Source organism: Mastigoproctus giganteus, chromosome 1, assembly GCF_048544385.1.
Source record: "Mastigoproctus giganteus isolate SK-2022 chromosome 1, ASM4854438v1, whole genome shotgun sequence".
Classification (NCBI taxonomy): domain Eukaryota; kingdom Metazoa; phylum Arthropoda; class Arachnida; order Uropygi; family Thelyphonidae; genus Mastigoproctus; species Mastigoproctus giganteus.
In genome coordinates this window covers 177,368,701-177,392,556 of record NC_143575.1, presented here as the reverse complement: position 1 = coordinate 177,392,556, position 23,856 = coordinate 177,368,701, and the positions used below count along the sequence as shown (strand labels likewise).

Here is a 23,856-nt window from a genome sequence, read left to right as displayed (position 1 = left end):
TATGTACCTGCAAAAATTCAAATTGAGGAAAGATAGTTGTAGAATAGATGTGCAGAAAACTGCTGGAACAAACTTCAAGGTTGTGGAAGTTGACAGCTTAAATAAATTCAGCAGAACTAGATACACTTTTGGAGCAAATGAATGGATGAAATGGGAAGTGTGTTTTTTTTTGGCTGATGCTTACAAGCTTGCTTTCTTGCATCGTATGCCTCTGCTAATGCTAATGTTACATATTTATTTCCTAAACTGTAGTCAAGATATACATATTATAGGTTAAAAAAAATCTGTATATGTACATTGTGACCTGATGCAAAAATTTTATGAATTATTTTTCTACATATAAAAATTGACTACAAACAGCTGATACATTAGTGGAGGTAAAATGTATGTTGGTCAGTTTTATTGCATATGTTAAAAATAGTAATGAAAGCTAAAAATATTTCATGTTAGCCATTTCAGTTTAAAAACATGTTGCTTTGTGAAGCTTCTAATAATTAAACATTTAAATATTGCTAATTTCATGCTTTCCCGCTTCACACATACATTTTATCCTCACCATAAGGGTCTTTCTTCAAATAAACATTGATGCAAAGTACCTATTGAATTTATCTGCAACACCAGCAGGGTGACTTTCCTGTGGTCATTACACAAGAATCTGATCTGATTTGTTCTTTCTCTCTTCTTTATATTTACATATGTAAAAAATAATTTTTATATCATATACTTGGATTTCAGAAAAGCTTTTTATAATGTTCCATATGAAAGAGTGTTGTACAAACTGGAGCAATGTGGCATTAAGCAGCAAAAAATTTACTGCTATAGATAACAGTGAATGGCGATAAAGGGATGTTGAGTGGGAGAAGACAGAGTGTGTATCAATGGGTACCATTCTTTGTGGACTTCCCCACGGCTCAATGCTGGGCCCATTGTTGTTGGCGCCTCCGTAGCCAGGTGGGAAGGAGCAGCAGTGCGTAGCACACGCTTCTTGATTAGACCAGGGTTCGAGCCCGTCACCACCAAATACGGAGGATGCGGAAAGGTCATTCAGGGAATGACCACCGCATATCCCGGAGCAATATGGCCTTAGTTGCTAATGCTCCTAAAAACCAAATAACAACAATAACAACAACCATTGTTGTTTGTAATATTTATCAATGATATTGATGAAGGTATATCAGGCTTAATGTCTAAGTTTGCAGATGATACAAAAGTTGGCAGGGTGGTTAATAACAGTAATCAAGTCAAGCTACTGCAATAGGAACTATAAAAATTCAGCTGTTGGGCTGAGAAATGGAAGTTGAAGTTTAACATTGATAAATGCAAGGAACTGCATATGGGTAGCAGTGATTCCAGATTAACATACCAACTATGTGGTATTACACTCAGCACAGTTGAAAATGAAAAAAAGACCTGGGGTTAATCTGCAGTCAGATATGAAGTTTGCTGAACAGTGCAGACAGGCTGCCAGGCCAGATCATGGAGTTTTGCCAATGATAATACAGAAACTTTGCTAGCAGGGATAAGGAAGTGAGTATCTCTTTGTACAGAGCCATGGTTAGGCCACTTCTTGAGTACTGTATACAGGTTTGTAGATTTGGTGGAACAGGTGCAGAGAAGGCCAATGAGATTGATGAAGGAAATGAAAGGGTGCTGCTCCTACCAAGAAAGGCTTTAGTTCAGCACATTGCAGCATCTGGAGACTCAGCACCTGTGAGGAGGTCTCAGATTAAAGGCCTTGAATGAACTGAGTAACCTCAACACTGATAGCATGCTTCCTCTTGCTGAGACTACACATGAGGACTGAGGAAGGATGGTCAACAATCAACCACACACACACACAATCTGTTGTTGTGGAATTTTGTAGTTTAAATAAATTCAAGGAAAAACTAGACAAATTATTGGAGGGGATGAGGAGCGAGGTGGGAAGATTTTTTTTTTTTTTTTCTGGCTGATGATTTTTTTTACTATAAGCTTGCATCATCTGCTACTACTAATACTAAACTCCTTTTCCCTGCTGTTTGCTCTCTTAGCCAGTGATTTCTGATAGCCTGCCTTTGCCAACCTAATCGTTTCTGTGGTACTGTTATAGATCAGTTTGTTGCTGTTATAGACATCAGTACATTTTTATTACTTTGTAACTTTTCCATGCCATCTTTTTCTGATCTATTAAACTGGCTACCTCATTATCTATTCATCTCAGCATCCATCCCATGCTGTACTTTCTTAATGGCTTCTGTGATTACAGCCTTATAGGTATACTATAATTCTAATGTATTTGCACTCTGTGAGCAAATAGTTGACAGAGGTCATATACCTCTGTAAGCTGTCATAATCTCCTTTCCTGAAATCCCTTGCCTGTAACAACTGTTACCTCTCTCTCTCTCTCTCTCTCTCTCTACTTAACATCCACAATAGTATTCTGTGATCACTTCCTGCTAATGGTTCCTATACTGTCAGTCCTGTGATATTATTGGTTTTTGAGTGATGATCAGGTCTAGAATATTCTTGACCCTAATACTTTTCCTAACATGCTGATATAAATAACAGTTATCTAGTTTAAAAATATTTCTTGACTAAATGTCTGAGTCAGAAAAAAATTGTTTATGCATGGCTACTGCACTTCCATCATTTCTACTACCCAGGTAGTATACATGCATCATTTAATTATATCTCATATTGCGAATACCTTCACAACGAGTTGCCGAGGTATTGCACTGCTTTGAATAATAACACTTCACCAGTGGAGAAGACTAACGTTACTTATTCTCGGCAGATACCATCACCCAGATGGCACCGTTTCGAAACTTTTTGGCTTACTCATCGGTGGGTGGGCAGGTACCCTGTTGTTGCAATAGTGACAACCCAGTTATGAAGTATAACTCCACAATATGATATGAGAGATGCTTGATGGTGTGCAAGTAACATTAGTCTTCTCCACTAGTGAAGTGTTACTTATTCAAAGCAGTGCAATACCTCAGAAACCTCATTGTGAATATATTCACAATATGAGATATAATTAAACGATGCATGCATACTACCTGGGTAGTAGAAATGATGGAAGTGCATTATTCATGAACAACAACCTTTTCAGACTCTTAGACATTTAGTCAAGAAATATTAAATTAAATATTTTTAGTTTAAACCATACACACCATCACACATCTCTCATATTATGGAGTTATACTTCATAGTCAAGTTGTCACTATTGCAAGAACAGGTTACCTGCCCACCCACCAGATGAGTAAGCCAAAAAAAAAGCTTCAAAATGGTACCATCTGGGTGGAGGTATCCTCAAGAATAAGTAACATTAGTCTTCTTGATCGTTGAGGTGTTACTTATTCAAAGCAGTGCAATACCTTGGCAACTCATTGTAAAGGGATTCACAATAAGAGATATAATTAAATGATGCGTGCATACTAACTGGTAGTAGAAATGATGGAAGTGCAGTACCCATGCATAAACAACCTTTTCAGTTATCTAGTTGATTTAAAAGTTCTCCATGGTGAGCTGAATTACCACTTCCTCCAATCAATTAGGGGCAAATTGAAATCGCTCACAATAAGAATTCACACTTGCTAGCCCAGCAAGTAGAGGCTCTCATAATAATCCCCACAATATTCCTGTCTGTAGATTACTCCTATTCTCATTATACCATTGCTTCCAACTAAGTCACAACACATAGACTCTATACTAGCATGCATAACCTCTGAATCTGGGAAAGCTTTTGTCACACTCAGACTGCTTTTGATACGAAGCATAATCCCCCATCTCCCTTTCTTATCCTTCCTAAATACATTGTACATACCACAGCAAAACTCATATTTCCATGTAGCACTACCTTTCCTTTATCTTTATTATGTCAGTGTTAGTTGTCCTAACTAAGAGTTTGAACTCACTCATTTTATTGACAACACTCCTGAAATTAGTGTATACACAGTTAAGACTAAGTGTTTGTGTACAGTTTACTATTCCGACACATCCCTTGAAACTATATAAGCTTACCTACAATTAGCTTCCCACTCATTTGAAATGTCGTTATCATCTGAACATCTTGCAATATTGGCTGTTGCAGCAACAAACAAGAACTCTTGAGATGTGTGTAAATATTTTTTTATAGTATATTTAGATAAACACAAATCTGTATTATCTCCTCAACTAGCAATTTTCCTGAAACTTTACGGTATCGTCAATGATACTGACAAAAATCCTGGCACCACCATAGTTCAAATGAATCCTCTCTCTCTACAAAATAGATTCCTTCTACCTATAAGTGTGGGCTGTGCTGATAAAAATCCCTCCCCCCAACCTCCAAAGTTCTGCAGAGTCCCTTAAGTTTTAAATTAATCTCCAAGGCATTGAGCATACAATCCTTCTGTTGTGTCTGGGCAGAACTGCAAACATACACATTCTGACCTAACAAACTCATTTTTCCTGGAACGTTTTCCTATATTTATCTCATAAATTCATTTCATGTGTGCTTAATATCATTAATCCCCACATGAATAATAATGTTCTTTTTACCCCCTAAATCCAACAATCTGTTGGTGCCATAAGTAATTGTTGCTCTTTGACAGGTTCAAAAATTAGTATCAGTACTGGTTCTAGTTCACTAATCTTTATGAAAAAATTATTCATTTCCTTGACAATGAAATTTCCCAACAGAACTAAATCATTTTGCACCAGAGCAGCTTGCACTTGATTATTCAGTAAATTGAGATATAAGTTCATAAATTGAATGTCTAGTGCCAAAAACCTTTTGTTTAAAATGGTTTTAAAACTGCATAAAACATTTTATTTTCAATAAAAAATTAAACATTCAATCAGAACTAGATTTTATACTTTCATTTAAAAAAAGCAATTCTGCTGAAAATTAAAAAAATGTTTTTGATATAAAATATAAACATGAATCAATTAAACTTTTTCATTTTACAGTTTAATAGAGTGAGAAATTTAAAATGTGTGCACATGCATATATATTTTGGCTGGGCACCTGACATGTACCAAATTTCTTTGAGATGCCTGGAAAGACCAGGATTTTTTTGAATACTTGGACAATACCAATATTTTGTCTTTTAAAAAAAAAAAATGCTAATACTTATATTCCATGTAAATATTTACTTTTTTAATAAAAAAATTAAATATTTAAAAAATGCTGTGTCATTACCGATTTTATTTTAAAAAAAAAACCAAAAAAATATGAGTTCTGCTGAAAATTAAAACAAACAAACAAATTTTTTATACATAAATATAGATCTATCAGACTCTTCCATCTTCTAATTTAAAAGATTGTTAGGAATGGGCACATGCATGAACTGTGTATTTTTGATTATTACATACATATCAGGGTTGTTCAATAAAGAATGATCATAATTTTTTTTCACAACATACCTTTATTAATCATGTATATTCTAATGGTCCTTTTCAAAGTAGTTCCCATTTGATGAAATGCACTTATTCCAATGTTTCTGGCTATTCTTCAAAAACATGGTGGAAACCATTTTTTGACATGCATTTGAGAATCACCTCAGAAGTCTTTAAAACTTCTTCTGATGACTGGACACATTTTCTGCACAGCTCCATCTTTTAACTTTGGAAATACATAACGCAAAAAAAAATTGCAGGGTGCAAGGTCAGGTTGCAGGGCAGATGAGGAACACATTTGGCCTTAATGCTGGCTAAGTACTCAATGACAGTATGAGCAATGTGAGGTCCTGCATTGTTTGATGCCGCATTCATGTACCTGCATGTGCAGTGATGGTCATTTGCAATGAATGTGATCCCACAAAGTGTGTAGTACTGTTCTGTAGTAAGGTCCCATAGCAGTCATATGATGTGGCACATCACTACTGATAAACCATTCCTAGAATGTCAAAAAAACAAACAAACAGGATGACCATAATTTTTTCTGCAGTAACCACAACTTTTGCCTATTTTTCAGTGTTGGCAATGATGGAGACTTCCAAACAGAGCATTATTGCTTATTCTCTAGGTCAAAATGATGAAGCCATGTCTCATCTGATGTCATTACCTTGTGCAGAACCATATCATGTTCGGTAACCATCTCCCGCAGCTCCTGACAAACTTCCATGTGAACTTGCTGTTGCTCAGGTGTGAGCAGTCTTAAAACCCAGCATGCACAAACAATTTTCATATGCATATGGTCAAGGAGAATACTATGCATGCTTCCTACTACTGATATTCTCAATATTATTATTATTATTATTACTATTGTTGTTGTTATTATTATTATTAGGAAGCCTGAGGCTTATGCTGCACCAGCCAAAAAAAATTTCTGAGTTACCCTGAGAGAGAGAGAGAGAGAGAGAGAGAGAGAGAGAGAGAGAGAGAGAGAGAGAGAGAGAGAGAGAGAGAGAGAGAGAGAAGTAGAAGGGAATCACCAAGAAAGAGAAGAATGATGATATCCAGCTCAGGACCCTGGGTGTGCCAAGCCCATGCTCACCAGATGTGAGCCCCTGGGGTTGTATCTCTTCCAGTTGCCTTACTGTTATACAATGATCTTCTCACATAATTAGAGAAACAGTGTTTATGGTTGCTGTGGTGACAGCAGTGGTTGAAGCTCCAGAAATGCTGATTTTTGTGTGATTAATAATTTCCATCTTTAAACATTCTAAACCACCTGAGAGCTGTGCTATATGGAAGCACAAATTCATCATAAACCTCTTTTAACATTTCATATGCTTTAGCTGATGTTTTCTTGAGATGGAAACAAAATCTGAGAGCAGCATACTGTTCTTTGCATGTTATGTCCATTGTTATATAAGAAACTGAAACTGAAGCTTGAAACTGAACAGGCATAAATTTGACCAACTGCCAAGGTCACACAATATGCACAAATCAACTGTGAAGTTGCTATGTGATGCAGCTTGGTTTGGCTGTAAATTCTACAGCTCAGCCAGAAATAGCAAGCAGCTCGGTTGTTAATGAAAATTTATGATCATTCTTTATTGAACAGTCATTGTATATATATTTGACATTATTAGTTAGTTCCATTTTCAGATTTATTGTAAATTTCACGTGCTGTGAAACACACCAAATTTTAAATTACACATGTTGATTCCAGCAGAGCAGAATCTATCTTGAGAGAAAATCAAATTTTGTCTTGTCTTTATTATACAAAAACAATAACAGATCTTACATAAACAAATCCTGTAAGACTGCAGATGTGTATAGAAGTGGAAGCAAGTAAGTCTGAACTATAAACAAACAAGTAATCCAAGCCTAAGTGTCTGACATTTTATTTACCTAATTGTTATTTTATATTGTACTTTATACATAGTCTTATAGTTCTAGTTACACTGGTTATTTTTATTTTTGATTTAGATAAGAGATCTTGTAGATTACTACTTAATATAGGTAAAACTGTTGTTTCCTTCGAATCTGGCAGCATACTGTTTTTGTATAGAGTGGTAGGGAATTCAAATTTTTAATTCTGGTAACTAGGTTGCCCTAACGTAAAATTATATAGCGTAATACACATCACTGCATTTAGATTCTATTAGATAGTGTAGTGTTGACAATTAATTAATTAAATTTATTGATCTTATTAATTTAAAATATCATTCCACAGACTAGAGCAGCAAAAAATGGGCACAAAGTGGCAAGAGTGCTGTGACTCGGAGGAGAACTGAGGGGGGCGATTCTCCAACACATCACAGCCTAAAAAAATGTGCAACTTGTGAAATGTTTGCTGAACTCTCTGTAACAGAACATGATCTAGCCAAGGAAGATGTCATTGTGTGTGCCAGGTGCAGAGAGTGTCTAGAAATTAGGCGTCAACTCAGCATTCTTGGGCATCTATGAGAGCTTGAGGTGTAGGGTAGATGCCCTCGAAGAAATTAATATAGTCCGCCAAGCTCTCAGCTGCCCAACTCAATAGCAGAGCTCACTTCTGGGCATCAGGCAACAAAGCGGCAATCTCCAAGGCAGAATGTGCTGCTCCCACAGGAGTTAGTTACTTTTGGTGACTCTATTGTCAGGGAGACGGTGAATATATTTTGTAAAAAGGATAGATGGAATAGGACCAAGGTATGTCTGCCAGGGGGAAAAGTTGATGACACTGTAAAGCATATATCATCTTTTAAGGGCACAAAAGGTGATATTGTTATACACGTTGGCACCAATAACATTAAGAGTAGGAGATCTTCAGATTTACTTAACAAGTACAGGTCAACGTTGCAAAAAAGTCATGAGTTAGGGTTAAATTTGAAAGTGTTTTCTCTGCCCAGTCACGATAGGAGGGAGTACATTATGAGAGCCTTGTCAATGAATTTGGCACTGGAGGGAATGTGCAAGGCTCAAGGGGTAGAATTTTTTTTCAGAATAGTCTGTGCTTGTTAACAGGACAGACTGCTTCTACAGGGATGGGATACACTTAAATAGAAAGGGTGCAAGAATATTTGCTGATGCTATCGAGACAGTGTTAGGTGGGTCAGAAAACTGTTAGCTTGGGGGGATTCACAGACTAAAAGGTTAAAAGTAGCTGCAGGCAGAGGTGAGGGGATCCTTGCACTATTTCTATTAGAATAAGCAGTGGCTTGGAGCGAGGGGTGTTGGAGGTTTCAGGGACTGATAGCAATCATCATGAAACAGGTGGGTATATGGGATGTGTTAGGGTAACTAAGAATAAGAATATGTATACCAATGCTAGAAGTATAGTAAATAAATTTGATGAATTTGACGTGTTGGTCAAGACATCAAAGGTGGATATTGTTGGGATATCAGAGACGTGGTGTCACACAGATATTAGGAATACAGAAATGGCATTTGGGGAGTACAATGTGTACAGAAAGGATAGACAGGATAAGAAGGGAGGAGGTGTTATGCTGTTAATTAAGAAAAACATAAAATCAAAAGAAGTGCATCCAGTTGATATAGATGAACAGTGCACTGTTGAGTCAGTTTGGTGTGACATAAGCACTGTGAAAGCAAAAATAAGAGTAGGAGTGTGTTATAGGAGTATACAATAAGAGTATGAGTAGGTGTGTTATAAGCCTAATGACTGGAATGAGTACAATGAACAATTGTAGAGAAATAGAGTGGGCTAGTAAATCAGAATGTCTTATAACGGGGGATTTTAACTTCCCAGATATTGACTGGAACTTGTGGATTGGTCACTTGCACACTGGTAAAACTTTTGTGGATTTATTGGATGATTGTTTTCTGCAGCAGCAGCAGCATTTTTTTTTTTTTTTTTTTTTGTTAGTTGTTTGTGCATCGGCTTCTGTGGCCATATTACACCTCCCAAGGTTTTTGCATTTTCTACTCTGATCCAAGCCCGAGGCGGATTTGAACCCGAGATCTTTGGGTTGCCAGGCAAGCACTTTACCTACCTGGCTAGCCCGGTCGGCTGCAGCATCATGTTCGAGAGGCAACCAGAGAGGGTAATACTTTTGATCTGGTAATCAGCAGTGATCGTTCGTGTATTAAGAATTTGCAGATATAGGAACTAGTGGTTCCTTTATCTGCAAATGTGGCAGTGATCACAGTGTACTCATGTGGGATTTACTTAAAGATATAATTACCATCAGGGGTAAAGGAAAGGGTTTCTGCTTCCGTAAAGGTGACTACTTATCTTATAAATTATTAGGTGACTACTTATCTTATAAATTATTAGGCTTATTATTAGGCAACACAGAAGCCTATGGCTTCTGTGTCGCCTAATAATAAGCCTAATAATTTATAAGATACAAGCTAGTCTGTAATCAAGTCACAAAGGAGGTTAGGCAGGTTAGGAGGTTAGATGAAGGCAGATTATGAGAAATCTTTGGAAAAGGATACTAAGAAAAACAGCAAGGATTTCTTTACTTATATAAACTCTAAAAGGAAGGATATGAATCTGATTGTTTCACTTGATATCAATGATTTGACTGTTGATGATCCTGCTCAGATAGCAAACAAACAGAATGAGTATTTTGCATCTACATTCACACATGAGGAGTTATTAAGGTTTGAAAATGCCAGAAGGTTATCAAATTGTAGCAGGATACTTAATGATTTTGTAATAACTGAGAACAAAGTGGAGGAGAAATTGTTGAAGTTAAACATAAGAAAGGCACCTGGAGTGGATGGGATCTATCCAGTTATATTAAAGGAGGCAGCAAAGGAAGTAAGCAAACCCTTAGTCATAACTATGAGAGCATCCTTGGATTCAGGGGAGGTTCCCACAGACTGGAGATGTGCAAATGTATTCCCAAATTTACAAAGGAGGATCGAAGGGTGACACAAGTAATTACAGACCAATTAGTTTAACTTCTGTTCTGGGTAAAATAATGGAGTCACTGGTTAAAGATGCATTGCAGGATCATCTAGACAAGACTGCAGCAATAATTTAGACACAGCATGGGTTTGTTAAGGGAAAGTCTTGTCTGACAAATTTGATTGGTTATTACGATGTGGTTACAATAACTGAATGCAAAAAATAATTTTGATATCATTTACTTGGATTTCAGGAAAGCTTTTCACACTGTTGCGCATGGAAGACTACTGTACAAATTGGAGCAGAATGGTATTAAGGGCAAATTGCTACAATGGATAAAAGGATGGTTGAATGGGAGAAGACAGAGGGTGGTAATCAATGGGTGCTGCTCTTCGTGGACTAATGTTATTAGTGGAGTCCCACAGGGTTCGGTGTTGGGTCCACTGTTGTTTTGTATATTTATCAATGATATTGATGAAGGTATATCAAGCTTAATGTCTAAGTTTGCAGATGATACAAAGGTTGGCAGGGTTGTTAATGACAGTAATCGCAGCGTGCTACTGCAACAGGATCTAGAAAAGTTAGACAGATGGGCTGAGAAGTGGCAACTGAAGTTTAGCATTGACAAATGAAAAGTACTGCATGTGGGTAACAGTAACCCAAGCAAAACATACCAACTGTGTAGTACTACACTTAGGGTGGTAGAAAATGAAAATGACTTGGGAGTAATTGTGCAGTCAGATATGAAATTTTCAGAGCAGTGCACACAGGCTGTCAGGGCAAGTCATGGGGTGTTGTCAATCATATACAGGAATTTTGCTAGCAGGGAAAAGGAGCTGATTGTCCCTCTGTATAAGGCAATGGTCAGGCCACGCCTTGAGTACTGCATGCAGGTCTGGCGGCCTCATTTTAGGATGTAGATTTGCTTGAGCATGTACAGAGAAGGGCAACAGGATTGGTGAAGGGAATGAAGGGATCCTCTTACCAAGAGAGGCTAAAGTTCTGCAAACTGCAGTGGCTGGAGACTAGGCACCTGTGCGGTGATTTGATTGAGGTGTATAAGGCATTGAATGGGTTGAGCACGCTGAATTCTGATGTGATTCTTCCACTTGTTCAGATTATGAACCTAAGGGGGCATAAATTCAATTAAGGAAAGACAGATGTAGAATAGCTGTGTGGAAATTTTCCTTTAGCCAGTGGGTGGTTAATTGCTGGAACAAACTTCCATCTGTCGTTATGGAAGTTGATATGCTAAATAATTTTTATTTTTTTTATTTTTTTTTTTTTATGAAAATCCCAAACACGAAAGGTATCAAAACCTATAGTACTTAGTACCGTGCAAGGGTTGAAAAAGAAGTATGGGGGGGGGGGGGAGATGCCGGAAACTTTGCTCTAGAGACTAAACATGGGTTTCACCACTTGGAGGAACTGGACAAACATTAAAGGGAATGGTTGGCGAAATTTCTTTTGGTTGATGCTACAGCAGCTCATACACATGCTTTCTTGCATCACATGCCACTACTACTACTACTACCTTTGCATGTATTTCCTGAAAATTACAATCTACAGCAATTCAAGTTCAATGTCAACAACTAGCTTTTCTCTCTCTCTCTCTCTCTCTCTCAACCTTCAAATCACATGCAGTACTATAGGTTCTAATACCTTTCATATTTGGGGTTTTCATAAAATAAAATATATTTTTGTAAAAGTGAAATAAAATATATTCAGAAATATAATACACTAGATAAAACGTATTGTTACCATTCACATATTAATGTCAATTTTATTTTTAATGTTTAATTTTTTCCTAACTAATAACAGAAGTTTAACTAATAATAATGGAAGTTGACCAGGGCCTAGAACTATTTTTATTTTTATGAAAACTCCAGATATGTGAGGTATTAGAACCTATAGTACTTAGTACCATGCATATGTGAAATTTTTGTTAAAATGACATTTGTTATAACAGGATTTTACTGTTAATATTTATCTACATCCTGTTATAACAGGATGTAGATAAAAAAAATTGTGTAGTTTGGATTTTGTGACTTTGCACTTATCCTGATTGTGAGCCTCATTTTTATTAAATAGTGTAAATGTGTCAAGTGAGAACATTTAAAATTAGTAATGATCATATTTAACAGACAGCAGAAAAAGGCTATTTCATACCTGTTACATGCATACTAGACAGCTGATCTGTTTTTATTTTTACTATATGATGAAAATTGTTGCCTATAATATCAGATGTTAGTAAACCTGCTTCAGTACTCCATATTATGAAACAATATCTATGATGTTGATCTATAAAGAAAATAGGAAAAATATATCATAAAAGTTACATTACAAATTATATTTCACATACACTAAAATGTAAAAGGACACTAAAAAAGTAAAAAAAAAAAGTCAAAGGACACCACTCTGATTAAGAAATTGGTGTGTGTGTGTGTGTGTGTGTGTGTGTGTGTGTGTGTGTGTGTGTGTGTGTGTGTGTGTGTGTCTAAGAAACATGCAAATATTCTGGGCTATAATTCTGATTGGCAGTTAGCTGAAAATTGAGAGAGTTTCAGAACAGAAGGAGTGCAGTACAATATAACACTACCATAAATTAGCAGAAAGTCTTCCATTATGCTTGAAACAGTCAATATGGGCAATGTACTATTAATATACGATTATAATTGTATGGAATTACTTTTGAGGAAAAAAAAAGTTAAAAAATTAGTATTAGTTGTGGCAAGTGATGAAAGCAAGCAAGCTTATATTGTATCAGACAAAAATCCCCTACACACTTCACCCATCCATACATTCCCAGAATTTGTCTAGTTCTTCAAATTAATTCAAAACATCCACTTCCATAACAACAGATAAAAGCCTGTTCCAACGATCAACCACCCGCTGGCTGAAGGCAAACTTCCGCACATCTGTTCTGCAACAATTCTTCTTAAACTTAAATTTATGCCCCCTCATGTGTGTAGGTTCAGAAAGAGGAAGAATGCAATTCAATCTCCAGGCACTGCAATTGGCAGAACTGAAGCCTTTTTTAGGCAAGAGCACCCTTTTACTCCCTTCACCCAAACTGATTGCCTTTCTCTGCACCCATTACAGCAGATCTACATCCCTCCATTTAGGAGGGATGTAGATCTGCTCTAACGGTAGATGTAGATAGTTAAGAAACACATAAATAAGGTTGTTATTGTTGTTATTTGGTTTTTAGGAGCATTAGCAACTAAGGCCATATTGCTCCGGGGATATGCGGTGGTCATTCCCTGACCTTTCCGCATCCTCTGTATTTGGTGGTCACGGGCTCGAACCCCGGTCTAATCAAGAAGCATGTGCTATGCACTGCTGCTCCTGCCCACCCGGCTACGTAGGCGTCATATAAATAAGGTCTCCAGCCCTATATACAATACTCAAGATGTGGCCTAACCTTGGCCTTGTACAAAGGGATAATACCTCTTTATCCCTGCTAGCAAAGTTTCTGTATATCACTGACAAAACCCATGAGCTGTCCTGGCAGGATGTATGCACTACTCTGAGAATTTCATATCTAACTACACAATTATCTCCACGTCTTTTTCATTTTCTACTATCCTGAAGTGTAGAACCGCACAGTTGACAACTTACTCTGCTAATCATTTGTGAATGTGATAGGTAGAACAGGACCGGGGTATGTCTGCCAGGGGGCAAAAGTTGATGATGTTGTAGAGCAGATATCATCTTTAGGGCAAAAAAGGTGATGTTATTGTACATATTGGAACTAATGACATTAAGAGTAAGAGCTCTGCAGCTTTACTCAACAAGTACAGGTCAATGTTGAAAAAAGTCGCGAGTTAGGGTTGAGGGTAGCCTGTGTGGACGCAGCTTATTGCCGCTCCTGGAACAGAGAAGTTTTTTCTGATTTATTTTCTGTTTTATTAGCTTAAATTGGCATATTAACTTATTTTCTAGAGTAGCTTTATATTCCTAGTTACGATACTTAGTTTAAAGTTTAACTTAGATAGAGATTTTGTAGGTATTACTTAGTATCGGTAAGGGTATCAAATTCACGTGTTACAAGTTGCAGCTCCAATGAACAAGCGGTTTTTTAACCATATTTAGCCGATTTATTAACCAATTGTTATATCAAATTATTATCTATAAGGATCTAGTCAGGATCCTTAGTTTATTCTAAATTGAGACAGCGAGATTTGGAAGTTAATCAATACTTAAGTGTCCGTAGAAGTACCATTCGTAAATTGCTGCCATTGTACACGATACAACATATCCCAAACTAGATAGTGTTAGCTAAGTATAGTATAGTGCATAATATAATATTGTCAATTAATCAGAAAATCTATTAATCTTGATAAACTTCATTGTCAATTAAATTGTACTTTTAACTATATATATATATATATAACGACTTAGATTACAAACGTAACAAATAATTAATACACAACTTGATATGGAAGTTATATAAGTGCACTCGTAGATAACACTCGATACTGAAAATAAATATAGAGTTATAACTGTGTTGGGATACAAGTTTAAGGTTTTAGTTTTGTACTGAAATTGAAATTTTATTGAAATTAAATCGAAAAAATGACTTAGACCAGAGCAGCAAAGCAAAAGGCTCAAGCTAATGGGAGTGCTGTGGCTCAGGGAAGAACTGAGGGGGGCAGTTGCCCTCTGAATTACAGCCTTTTAAAATGCACTGCTTGCTTGATGTTTGTGGAGCAATCGGGTACGGGACATGATACTGCCATGGAGGATGTCTTTGTGTGTGCACGATGTAAGGAGTGTAAGGAAATCAGGTGACAACTCAGCGTTGTTATGGGCCTATATGAGAGTTTGAAGGAGAGGGTGGATGCCCTCGAAGGAAATAAATTGAGGGGCCCATCAAGCTCTCAGCTGCCCACATCAATGCCAGAGCTTGCACTTGGTCACCATGCAACACAGAGACAATTCCCTAGGCAGAATGCGCTGGTCCCACAGGAACTAGTAGTTGTTGGTAACTCTATTGTCAGGGAAAAGGGGAACATGCTTTGTAAAAAGGATAGGTAGAACAGGACCAGAGTATGTCTGCCAGGGGCAAAAGTTGATGACGTTGTAGAGTGGATAACATCTTCTAAGGGCACAAAAGGTGATATAGTTGTACATGTTGGCACTAATGATATTAAGAGTAGGAGACCGGCGGAATTACTTAACAAGTACAGGTCACTGTTGAAAAAAAGAGTTGAAGTAGGGTTGAATTTGAAAGTGTCTGCAATTCTGCCCAGACATGATAGGAGGGAGTATATGATGAGAGCCTTGTTGATCAATTCAGCCCTGGAAAGTTTGTGCAAGGCTCAAGGGGTAGAATTTTTTTCAGCCTGGTCTGTACTTGTTAACAGGAGAGACTGCTTCTACAGGGATAGGATACGCTTAAATAGAAAGGGTGCAAGAATATTTGCTGTTCAGACAGTCGACAGCATCAGCAAATATGTGTCGAGTTAGGTGGGTAGGAAAACTGCTAGTTTGGGGGGATACAAGGAATAATAGATTAACAGTAGCCACTGGCAGAGTTGAAAGTGATTCCTGCACTGCTTCTATTGAAATGAGCAGCAGCCTGGAAATCAAGATGCAGGATATTTCAGAGACTGCTGGGAGTAATTGCGGAACAAGTAAACACATGGGTTGTATTAGGGCAGCTAAGAATAAGAACAGGTGCATGTATACTTGCATGTACACCAATGCTAGGAGTTTGGTAAATAAATTTGATGAATTTGAGGTATTGCTCAAAATATCAAAGGCAGATATCGTTGGGATATCAGAGACATGGTGTCACACTGATATAAGGAATGCAGAACTGGAATTTGGGGAGTACAATGTGTATAGAAAGGATAGACAGGACAGGTAGGGAAAAGGGGTTATGCTATTAGTTAAGAAACACATAAAATCCAAGGAAGTGAAGCCAGTCGACATCGATGGACATTGCAGTGTCCAGTCAGTTTGGTGTGACATAAGCATAGGGAAATCAAAATTGAGAGTAGGAGTGTGCTACAGGCCTAATGACTCTGATGAGCATAATTAGATACTGTATAATTAGATGAGTATAATTAAAGTCTTATAATGTGGGATTTTAATTTCCCAGATATTGACTGGAATTTGTGGGTTGGTCACTCACACACTAGCAAGGCTTTTGTGGATTTATTGGATGATTGTTTTCTACATCAGCATGTTCGGGAGGCAACTAGTGGGAGCAATACTCTTGATCTGATTATCAGTAGTGATTCTTCATGCATTAAGAATCTGCAGAGAAAGGAACCACTAGGTGGCAGTGATCACAGTGTGCTGAAGTGGGATTTACTCAAGGAGGTAACTACCATCAGAGGTAAAGGGAAGGGTGTTTGCTTCCGTAAAGGCGACTATGATGGTCTGAGACAGTATTTAAATTCTATACAGTGCGACCAACTAATGATGTTTCCAACAGCAAATTCAAAATGGGAAGCATTCAAAGAACTAATCTTGGAAGCTACCAGGCTTTACATACCAACCAAGAAATATTGTTCAAGGTTCAGGCCTAAATGGATGTCAGATGAACTAATGAGACATTCGGCAGAGAATAAAAATGCATGGGATACATACAAATTAATGGGTGACATGGAAGCCTATGATAGATATAAGTTGGTCTGAAACCAAGTCACAAAGGAGATTAGGCAGGCAAAGGCAGATTATGAGAAATCTTTGGCAAAGAATGCAAAGAAAAACAGAAAATAGTTCTTTACCTATTTAAACTCAAGAAGGAAAGGGATGAATCAGATTGGTCCACTGGATATTGATGGTTCAACAGTTGAGGATCCTGCTCAGGTGGCTAACAATATAAACAAGTATTTTGCATCTACATTAACACATGAGGAGCTATTCAGGAAGGGGAATGTCGTAGGTGAAGTAGACATTGGCAGTGAGCTAGATGATTTTGTAATAATTGAGAGGAAAGTGGAGGAGAAATTGTTGAGGATGAACATAAAAAAGGCACCCGGGGTGGATGGGATCTATCCAGTTATATTAAAGGAGGCAGCAAAGGAAGTAAGCAAACCCCTAGCCATAATTATGAGAGCTTCTTTGGACTCAGGGGAGGTACCCATAGACTGGAGATGTGCAAATGTAACCCCAATTCACAAAGGAGGATCAAAGGCTGACACAAGTAATTATAGACCTGTGAGTTTAACTTCTGTTCCAGGAAAATTAATGGAGGCACTGGTTAAAGAAGCACTGCAGGATCATCTAGACAAGAATTCAGTTATAGCTCAGACACAGCATGGTTTTATTAAGGGAAGGTCTTGCCTGACCAATTTTATTGGATACTCTGATGTAGTCACAAAAGAACTGGATGCAGGGAATAACTTTGATATTATATATTTGGATCTTAGAAAGGCTTTTGATACTGTTGCACATGGAAGAATGCTGCACAAATTGGAGCAGTGTGGCATTGGAGGCAAATTGCTGTTATGGATAAAGGGATGGTTGAGTGGCAGAAGGCAGAGAGTGGTAATCAATGGACACTGCTCAACATGGACTAATGTTATTAGTGGAGTTCCTCAGGGTTCAGTGTTGGGTCCGTTGTTGTTTTTGGTATTTATAAATGATATTGATGATGGTATATCAAGCTTAATGTCCGAGTTTGCAGACGATACAAAGGTTGGCAGGGTTGTTAAGGACACTACTAATGCTATGCTGCTGCAACAGGATTTGGAAAGGTTGAGCGGATGGGCTGAGAGGTGGCAAATGAAGTTTAACATTGACAAATGTAAAGTACTACATATGGGAAACAGTAACATCAGAGCAACATATCAACTCTGCAGTACTACACTGACAGTGGTAGAGAATGAAAAGGACCTGGGGGTAATTGTGCAGGCAGATATGAATTTCTCTGAGCAGTGCAGATGGTCTGGAAGAGTAGCTCATGGTGTCTTGTCAATGATATACAGGAATTTCTCTAGCAGGGATGGGGAGGTAATTATTCCTTTGTATAAGGCAATGGTCAGGCCACACCTTGAGTACTGTATACAGGTCTGGAGGCCTCATTTCAAGAAGGATGTAGAGCTGCTGGAATGAGTATAGAGAAGGGCAACAAGATTAGTGAATGGAACAAAGGTTTACTCTTACGAAGAAAATCTTAAGTTTGGCAAATTACAGAGTCTTTAGACTAGCCACCAGTGAGGTGATCTGATAGAGGTGTATAAGGTCTTGAATGGTTTGAGCATTATCAATGCCGATGGGATTTTTCCTCTTGCTCAGAATAATCACCTGAGAGGGCATAAATTCTAATTGAGGAAAGACAGATGTAGGATAGATGTGCGGAAATTTGCCTTTAGCCAGCAGGTAGTTGGTTGGTGGAACAGACTTCCATCACTTGTTCTTGAAGTTGATAGCCTAAACAAATTTAAGGCTCAGCTGGACAGGTATTTCGAACGAACAGAGGGGTGAAATGGGAGTGGTGTTTTTTTTTTTTTTTTTGGCTGATGCTAAATAAGCTTGCTTTCTTGCATTATATGCCTCTACTAATGCTAATAATGCTAATGCTAATGCTAATATGAAAGTGTCTGCAATTCTGCCCAGACACGATAGGAGGGAGTATATGATGAGAGGTTGTCAATCAGTTCAGCTCTGGAGAGATTGTGCAAGGCTCAAAAGATAGAATTTTTTCAGCCTGGTCTCTGCTTGTTGACAGGAGACACTGCTTCTACAAGGATGGGGTACACTTAAATAGAAAGAGTGCAAGAATATTTGCTGATGTTACTAAGGCAGAGTTAGGTGGGTTGGAAAACTGCTAGTTTGGGGGTATACACAGACTAAAAGGCTAACAGTGGCTGCAGGCAGAGGCAAAAATGATTCTTGCACTGCTTCCATTAGAATAAGCAGCAACCTGGAAAGCAAGGTAATGGAGATTTCTAGGACTGGTGGGAGTCATAGTGGAACAATTAAATACATGGGCTGTGTTAGGGTAACCAACAATAGGAACAGGTGCATGTATACTTGCATGTACACTAATGCTAGGAGTATAGTTAATACGTTTGATGAGCGGAGTATAGTTAATACGTTTGATGAGCTTGAAGTGCTAGTCAAGACATCAAAGGCAGATATTGTTGGGATATCAGAGATGTGGTGTCACACAGATATAAGCAATGCAGAATTGTAATTTGGGATGTACAATGTGTATAGAGAGGATAGACCAGGAAGGGAGGAGGGGTTATGCTGTTAGTTATGAAACACATAAAATCTAAGGAAGTGCATCCAATTGATGTTGGTGGACAATGCAGTGTTGAGACTGTTTGGTGTGAAATAAGCACTGGGAGAGGAAAAATGAGAATAGGTGTGTGTTCTAGGCCTAATGAAACTGATGAGTATAATGAACAGTTGTGCAGAGAAATAGAGTGGGCCAGTAAATCAGAATGTCTTATAATGGGAGATTTTAACTTTCCAGATATTGACTGGAACTTGTGGATTGGTCACTCGCACACTAGCAAGACTTTTATGGATTTATTGGATGACTGTTTTCTACAGCAACATGTTCGAGAGGCAACCAGAGGGAGTAATACTCTTGATCTGATTATCAGCAGTGAATATTCATGCATTAAGAATTTACATTCATTATAAAGGGACCACTGGGTGATAGTGATCACAATGTACTGATATGGGAATTACTTAAAGATGTAACTACCATCAAGGCTAAAGGGAAGGGCTTTTGCTTTCGTAAAGATAACTACAGAGGGCTCAGACAGTTTTTAAATTCTGTACAGTGGGATCAACTGATGATGTTACCAATGTTGAATTCTAAACGGGAAGTCTTTAGGGACTTAATTTTGGAGGCTACTAAGCTTTTCATTCCAACTAAGAAACACTGTTCAAGGTTTAGGCCAAAATGGATGTCAGATGAATTAATTAGGCTGATGGCAGAGAAGAAAAATGTATGGGATGCATATAAAGTATCAGGTGACACAGAAGCTTATGGCAGGTATAAACTATTCTATAATCATGTCACAAAGGAGGTTAGGCAAGCAAAGGCAGATTACGAGAAATCTTTGGCAAAGGACGCAAAGAAAAACAGCAAACAGTTCTTTACTTATGTAAACTCTAGAAGGAAAGGGATGAATCAGATTGGACCACTTAACATAGATGGGTTAACTATTGATGATCATGATCAGGTAGCTGATAAACGGAATGAGTATTTTGCATCTACATTCACACATGAGGAGTTATTCAATGAGGGAAGTGCCAGAAGTTTATCAAATGCTAATAGGGAGCTAATTGATTTTGTAATAACTGAGAGCAAAGTGGAGGAGAAATTTTTGAAGTTAAACTTAAAGAAAGAACCTGGGGTGGACAGGATCTATCCAGTTATATTAAAGGAGGCAGCAGAGTAAGCAAACCCTTAGCCATAATTAGGAGAGCTTCCTTGAACACAGGGGAGGTCCCCAAGGACTGGAGGTGTGCAAACGTATCACCAATTCACAATGGGGGTTCAAAAGGTGACACATGTAACTACAGACCATGTAACTAACTGAACATGTGTAATCAATGGACACTGCTCGCCGTGGACTAATGTTATTAGTGAAGTCCCTCAGGGCTCAGTGTTGGGTCCATTATTGTTTTCCGTATTCATAAATGATATTGATGATGGTATATCAAGCTTAATGTTGAAGTTTGCAGACGATACAAAGGTAGGCAGGGTTGTCAAGGACACTACTGACACTATGCTGCTGCAACAGGATCTGGAAAGGTTGAGCAGATGGGCTGAGAGGTGGCAAATGAAGTTTAACATTGACAAATGTAAAGTACTACACATGGGAAACAGCAACCCCAGAGCAACGTATCAACTCTGTGGTACTACACTGACAGTGGTAGAGAATGAAAGGGACCTGGGGGTGGTTTTGCAGGCAGATATGAAGTTCTCTGAGCAGTGCAGACGGGCTGCAAGGGTAGCTCATGGTGTATTGTCAATGATATATAGGAATTTTTCTAGCAGGGATAAGGAGGTGATTATTCCCTTGTATAAGGCAATGGTCAGGCCACACCTAGAGTACTGTATACAGGTCTGGAGGCCTCATTTCAAGAAGGATGTAGAGCTGCTGGAACGAGTACAGAGAAGGGCAACAAGATTAGTGAATGGAACAAAGGGGTGCTCTTACGAAGAAAGGCTTAAGTTTTGCAAATTACAGTGTCTGGAGACTAGGCACCAGCGAGGTGATCTGATAAAGGTGTATAAAGCATTGAATGGTTTTAGCATGCTCAATGCTGATGGGATCCTTCCTCTCGCTCAGAATAATCACCTGAGAGGGCATAAATTCAAATTGAGGAAAGACAGATGTAGGATAGGCGTGCGGAAATTTGTCTTTAGCCAGCGAGTGGTTGGTTGGTGGAACAGACTTCCATCCCTTGTCGTGGAAGTTGATAGCCTAAATAAATTTAAGGCTCAGCTGGACAGGTATTTTGAACGAACAGAGGGGTGAAGTGGAAGTGGTTTTTTTTTTTTTTTTTTGGCTGATGCTGCATAAGCTTGCTTTCTTGCATCAAATACCTCTACTAATGCTAATGCTAACTAACATGTAACTGTTAGTTAAACTTGTGTTCTCGGGAAAATAATGGAATCACTGGTTAAAGAAGCATTGCAGGATCATCTAGACAAGACTGCAGTAATAGTTAAGACACAACATTGGTTTGTTAAAGTGAGGTCTTGTCTGACAAATCTGATAGGATACTATGATGTGATCACAAAGGAACTGAATGCCAAAAATAATTTTGATATCATATTCTTGGATTTCAGGAAAGCTTTTGATACTGTTGCACATGGAAAAATGCTGTACAATTGGAGAGGTATGGCATTAAGGCTAAGTTTATACAATTAATAAAGGGATGGTTGAATGGGAGACGACAGAGAGTGGTAATCAATGTATACTGCTCTTCGTGGACAAATGTTATTAGTGGAGTTACCCAGGGTTCGGTGTTGGGCCCATTGTTGATTTGTATATTTATCAATGATATTGATAAAGGTATATCAGGTTTTAATGTCCAACTTTGTAGATGATACAAAAGTTGGCAGGATTGTTAATGACAGTAAAGAAAGTATGCTACTCCAACTGGATCTAGATAAGTTGTGCAAATGGGCTGAAAAGTGGCAACTGAAGTTTAACATTGACAAATGCAAAGTACTGCATATAGGTAGCAATAACCGAAGTGAAACGTACCAACTATGTGGAACTACACTCAGGGAAGCAGAAAGTGAAAAAGACCTGGGGTAATTGTGCAGTCAAATATGAAATTCGCTGAGCAGTGCAGACGGGCAGGTCATGGAGTCTTGTCAATGATATATAGAAATTTTGCTAGCAGGGACAGGGAGGTGATTATCCCGTTATACAAGGCAATGGTCATGCCATACCTAGAGTACTATGTACAAGTCTGGAAGCGTCATTTTAGGAAGGATGTAGAGCTGCTTGAACGGGTACAAAGAAGGGCAACAAGATTGGTGAGGAGAAAAAATAAGTGCTCTTACCAAGAAAGGCTTAAGTTCTGCAAATTGCAGTGCCTGGAGAGTAGGCACCTGCAAGGTGATCAGATTGAGGTGTATAAGGCTTTGTTCTTCCTCTTGTTCAGACTAAGAACCTGAGGGGGCACAGTTTCAAATTAGGAAAGATAGTTGCAGAATAGATGTGCGGAAATTTGCCTTTAGCCAGCGGATATTTGATTGGTGGAACAGGGTTCCATCTTTTGTTGTCGAAGCTAATAGTGTAAATAAATTTAAGGGTGCACTGGACAGGCATTTGGAAAGAATGGAGTAGTGAGATGGGAGGGTTTTTTCTTTTTTTTTTTTTTTTGGCTGATGCTGCATAAGCTTGCTTTCTTGCATTGTATGCATCTACTAATGCTAATGCTAACGTTAAACTTCATCTGCAATTTTTCAACCCATGGAATCAATTTCCTGGATCTTGTCAGAGTAGGTCACCCTGATTAATGTCATTAGCCCATCCTGCCAACTTTCATATCATCAGCAAACTTTGACATTAACCCTGATATATCTTCAACAATATCATTAATAAATACAGGGAATCCCCAACTTATGTAATACTCGATTTATGCAAATTCGACTTTACGTAAGTTTTTGCCAGCCGATGCAAATTTAAAAAAAAAAATCGTGGGAACGTATTTTGCATTTCGTATGAATAAATGGAGCTATTGTAAAAATATCATAATGTGAACACAATACCACGTATTTTTTTGCTAATTTGTTCAAAGACTTTGGAAGATGAAATTTTCACTATATAACTAAGCTATTTATCCCTCTAAAATGTAATTTTTATAATGGAAATGGTGCTACACTTTCATCGTTATCTTATGTTCCGTTATAAGAATCAATTTTGAATGCCTTTGCGATATTTTTCTAAAACACGATATTACTGGAGGTCACTACCATAAAATAATAAAAAAAATTTGCACTTTCGGGTTTATTGGGTTTTTCTGTTAGCGCAATCTATTATAAACAGATGGTAAATTCGATCTTATTGCATTTGCAATAATCCCGATAACTGGAATTGTGTGGCTTTTATGTTATTATGGTTAAATGTGCTCCTCTTCCACTGAAATTTTCAATCATATAAAAACCTAAATAAATTTTCAGAATCTTCTCT

At 37.9% G+C, this 23,856-nt stretch overlaps 1 protein-coding gene across 1 annotated transcript in view; it reads right to left on the bottom strand.

The window, feature by feature from the left end:
* Positions 1–23,856, bottom strand: part of LOC150091323 (proto-oncogene tyrosine-protein kinase ROS-like) — a 712,204-nt gene that overhangs the window by 469,840 nt on the left and 218,508 nt on the right. Inside the window, exon 13 of the mRNA XM_090389969.1 lies at positions 12,386–12,517. Within this exon, the coding sequence (XP_090246095.1) occupies positions 12,386–12,517 (132 nt within the window). The remainder of the gene's footprint in view (positions 1–12,385; positions 12,518–23,856) is intronic.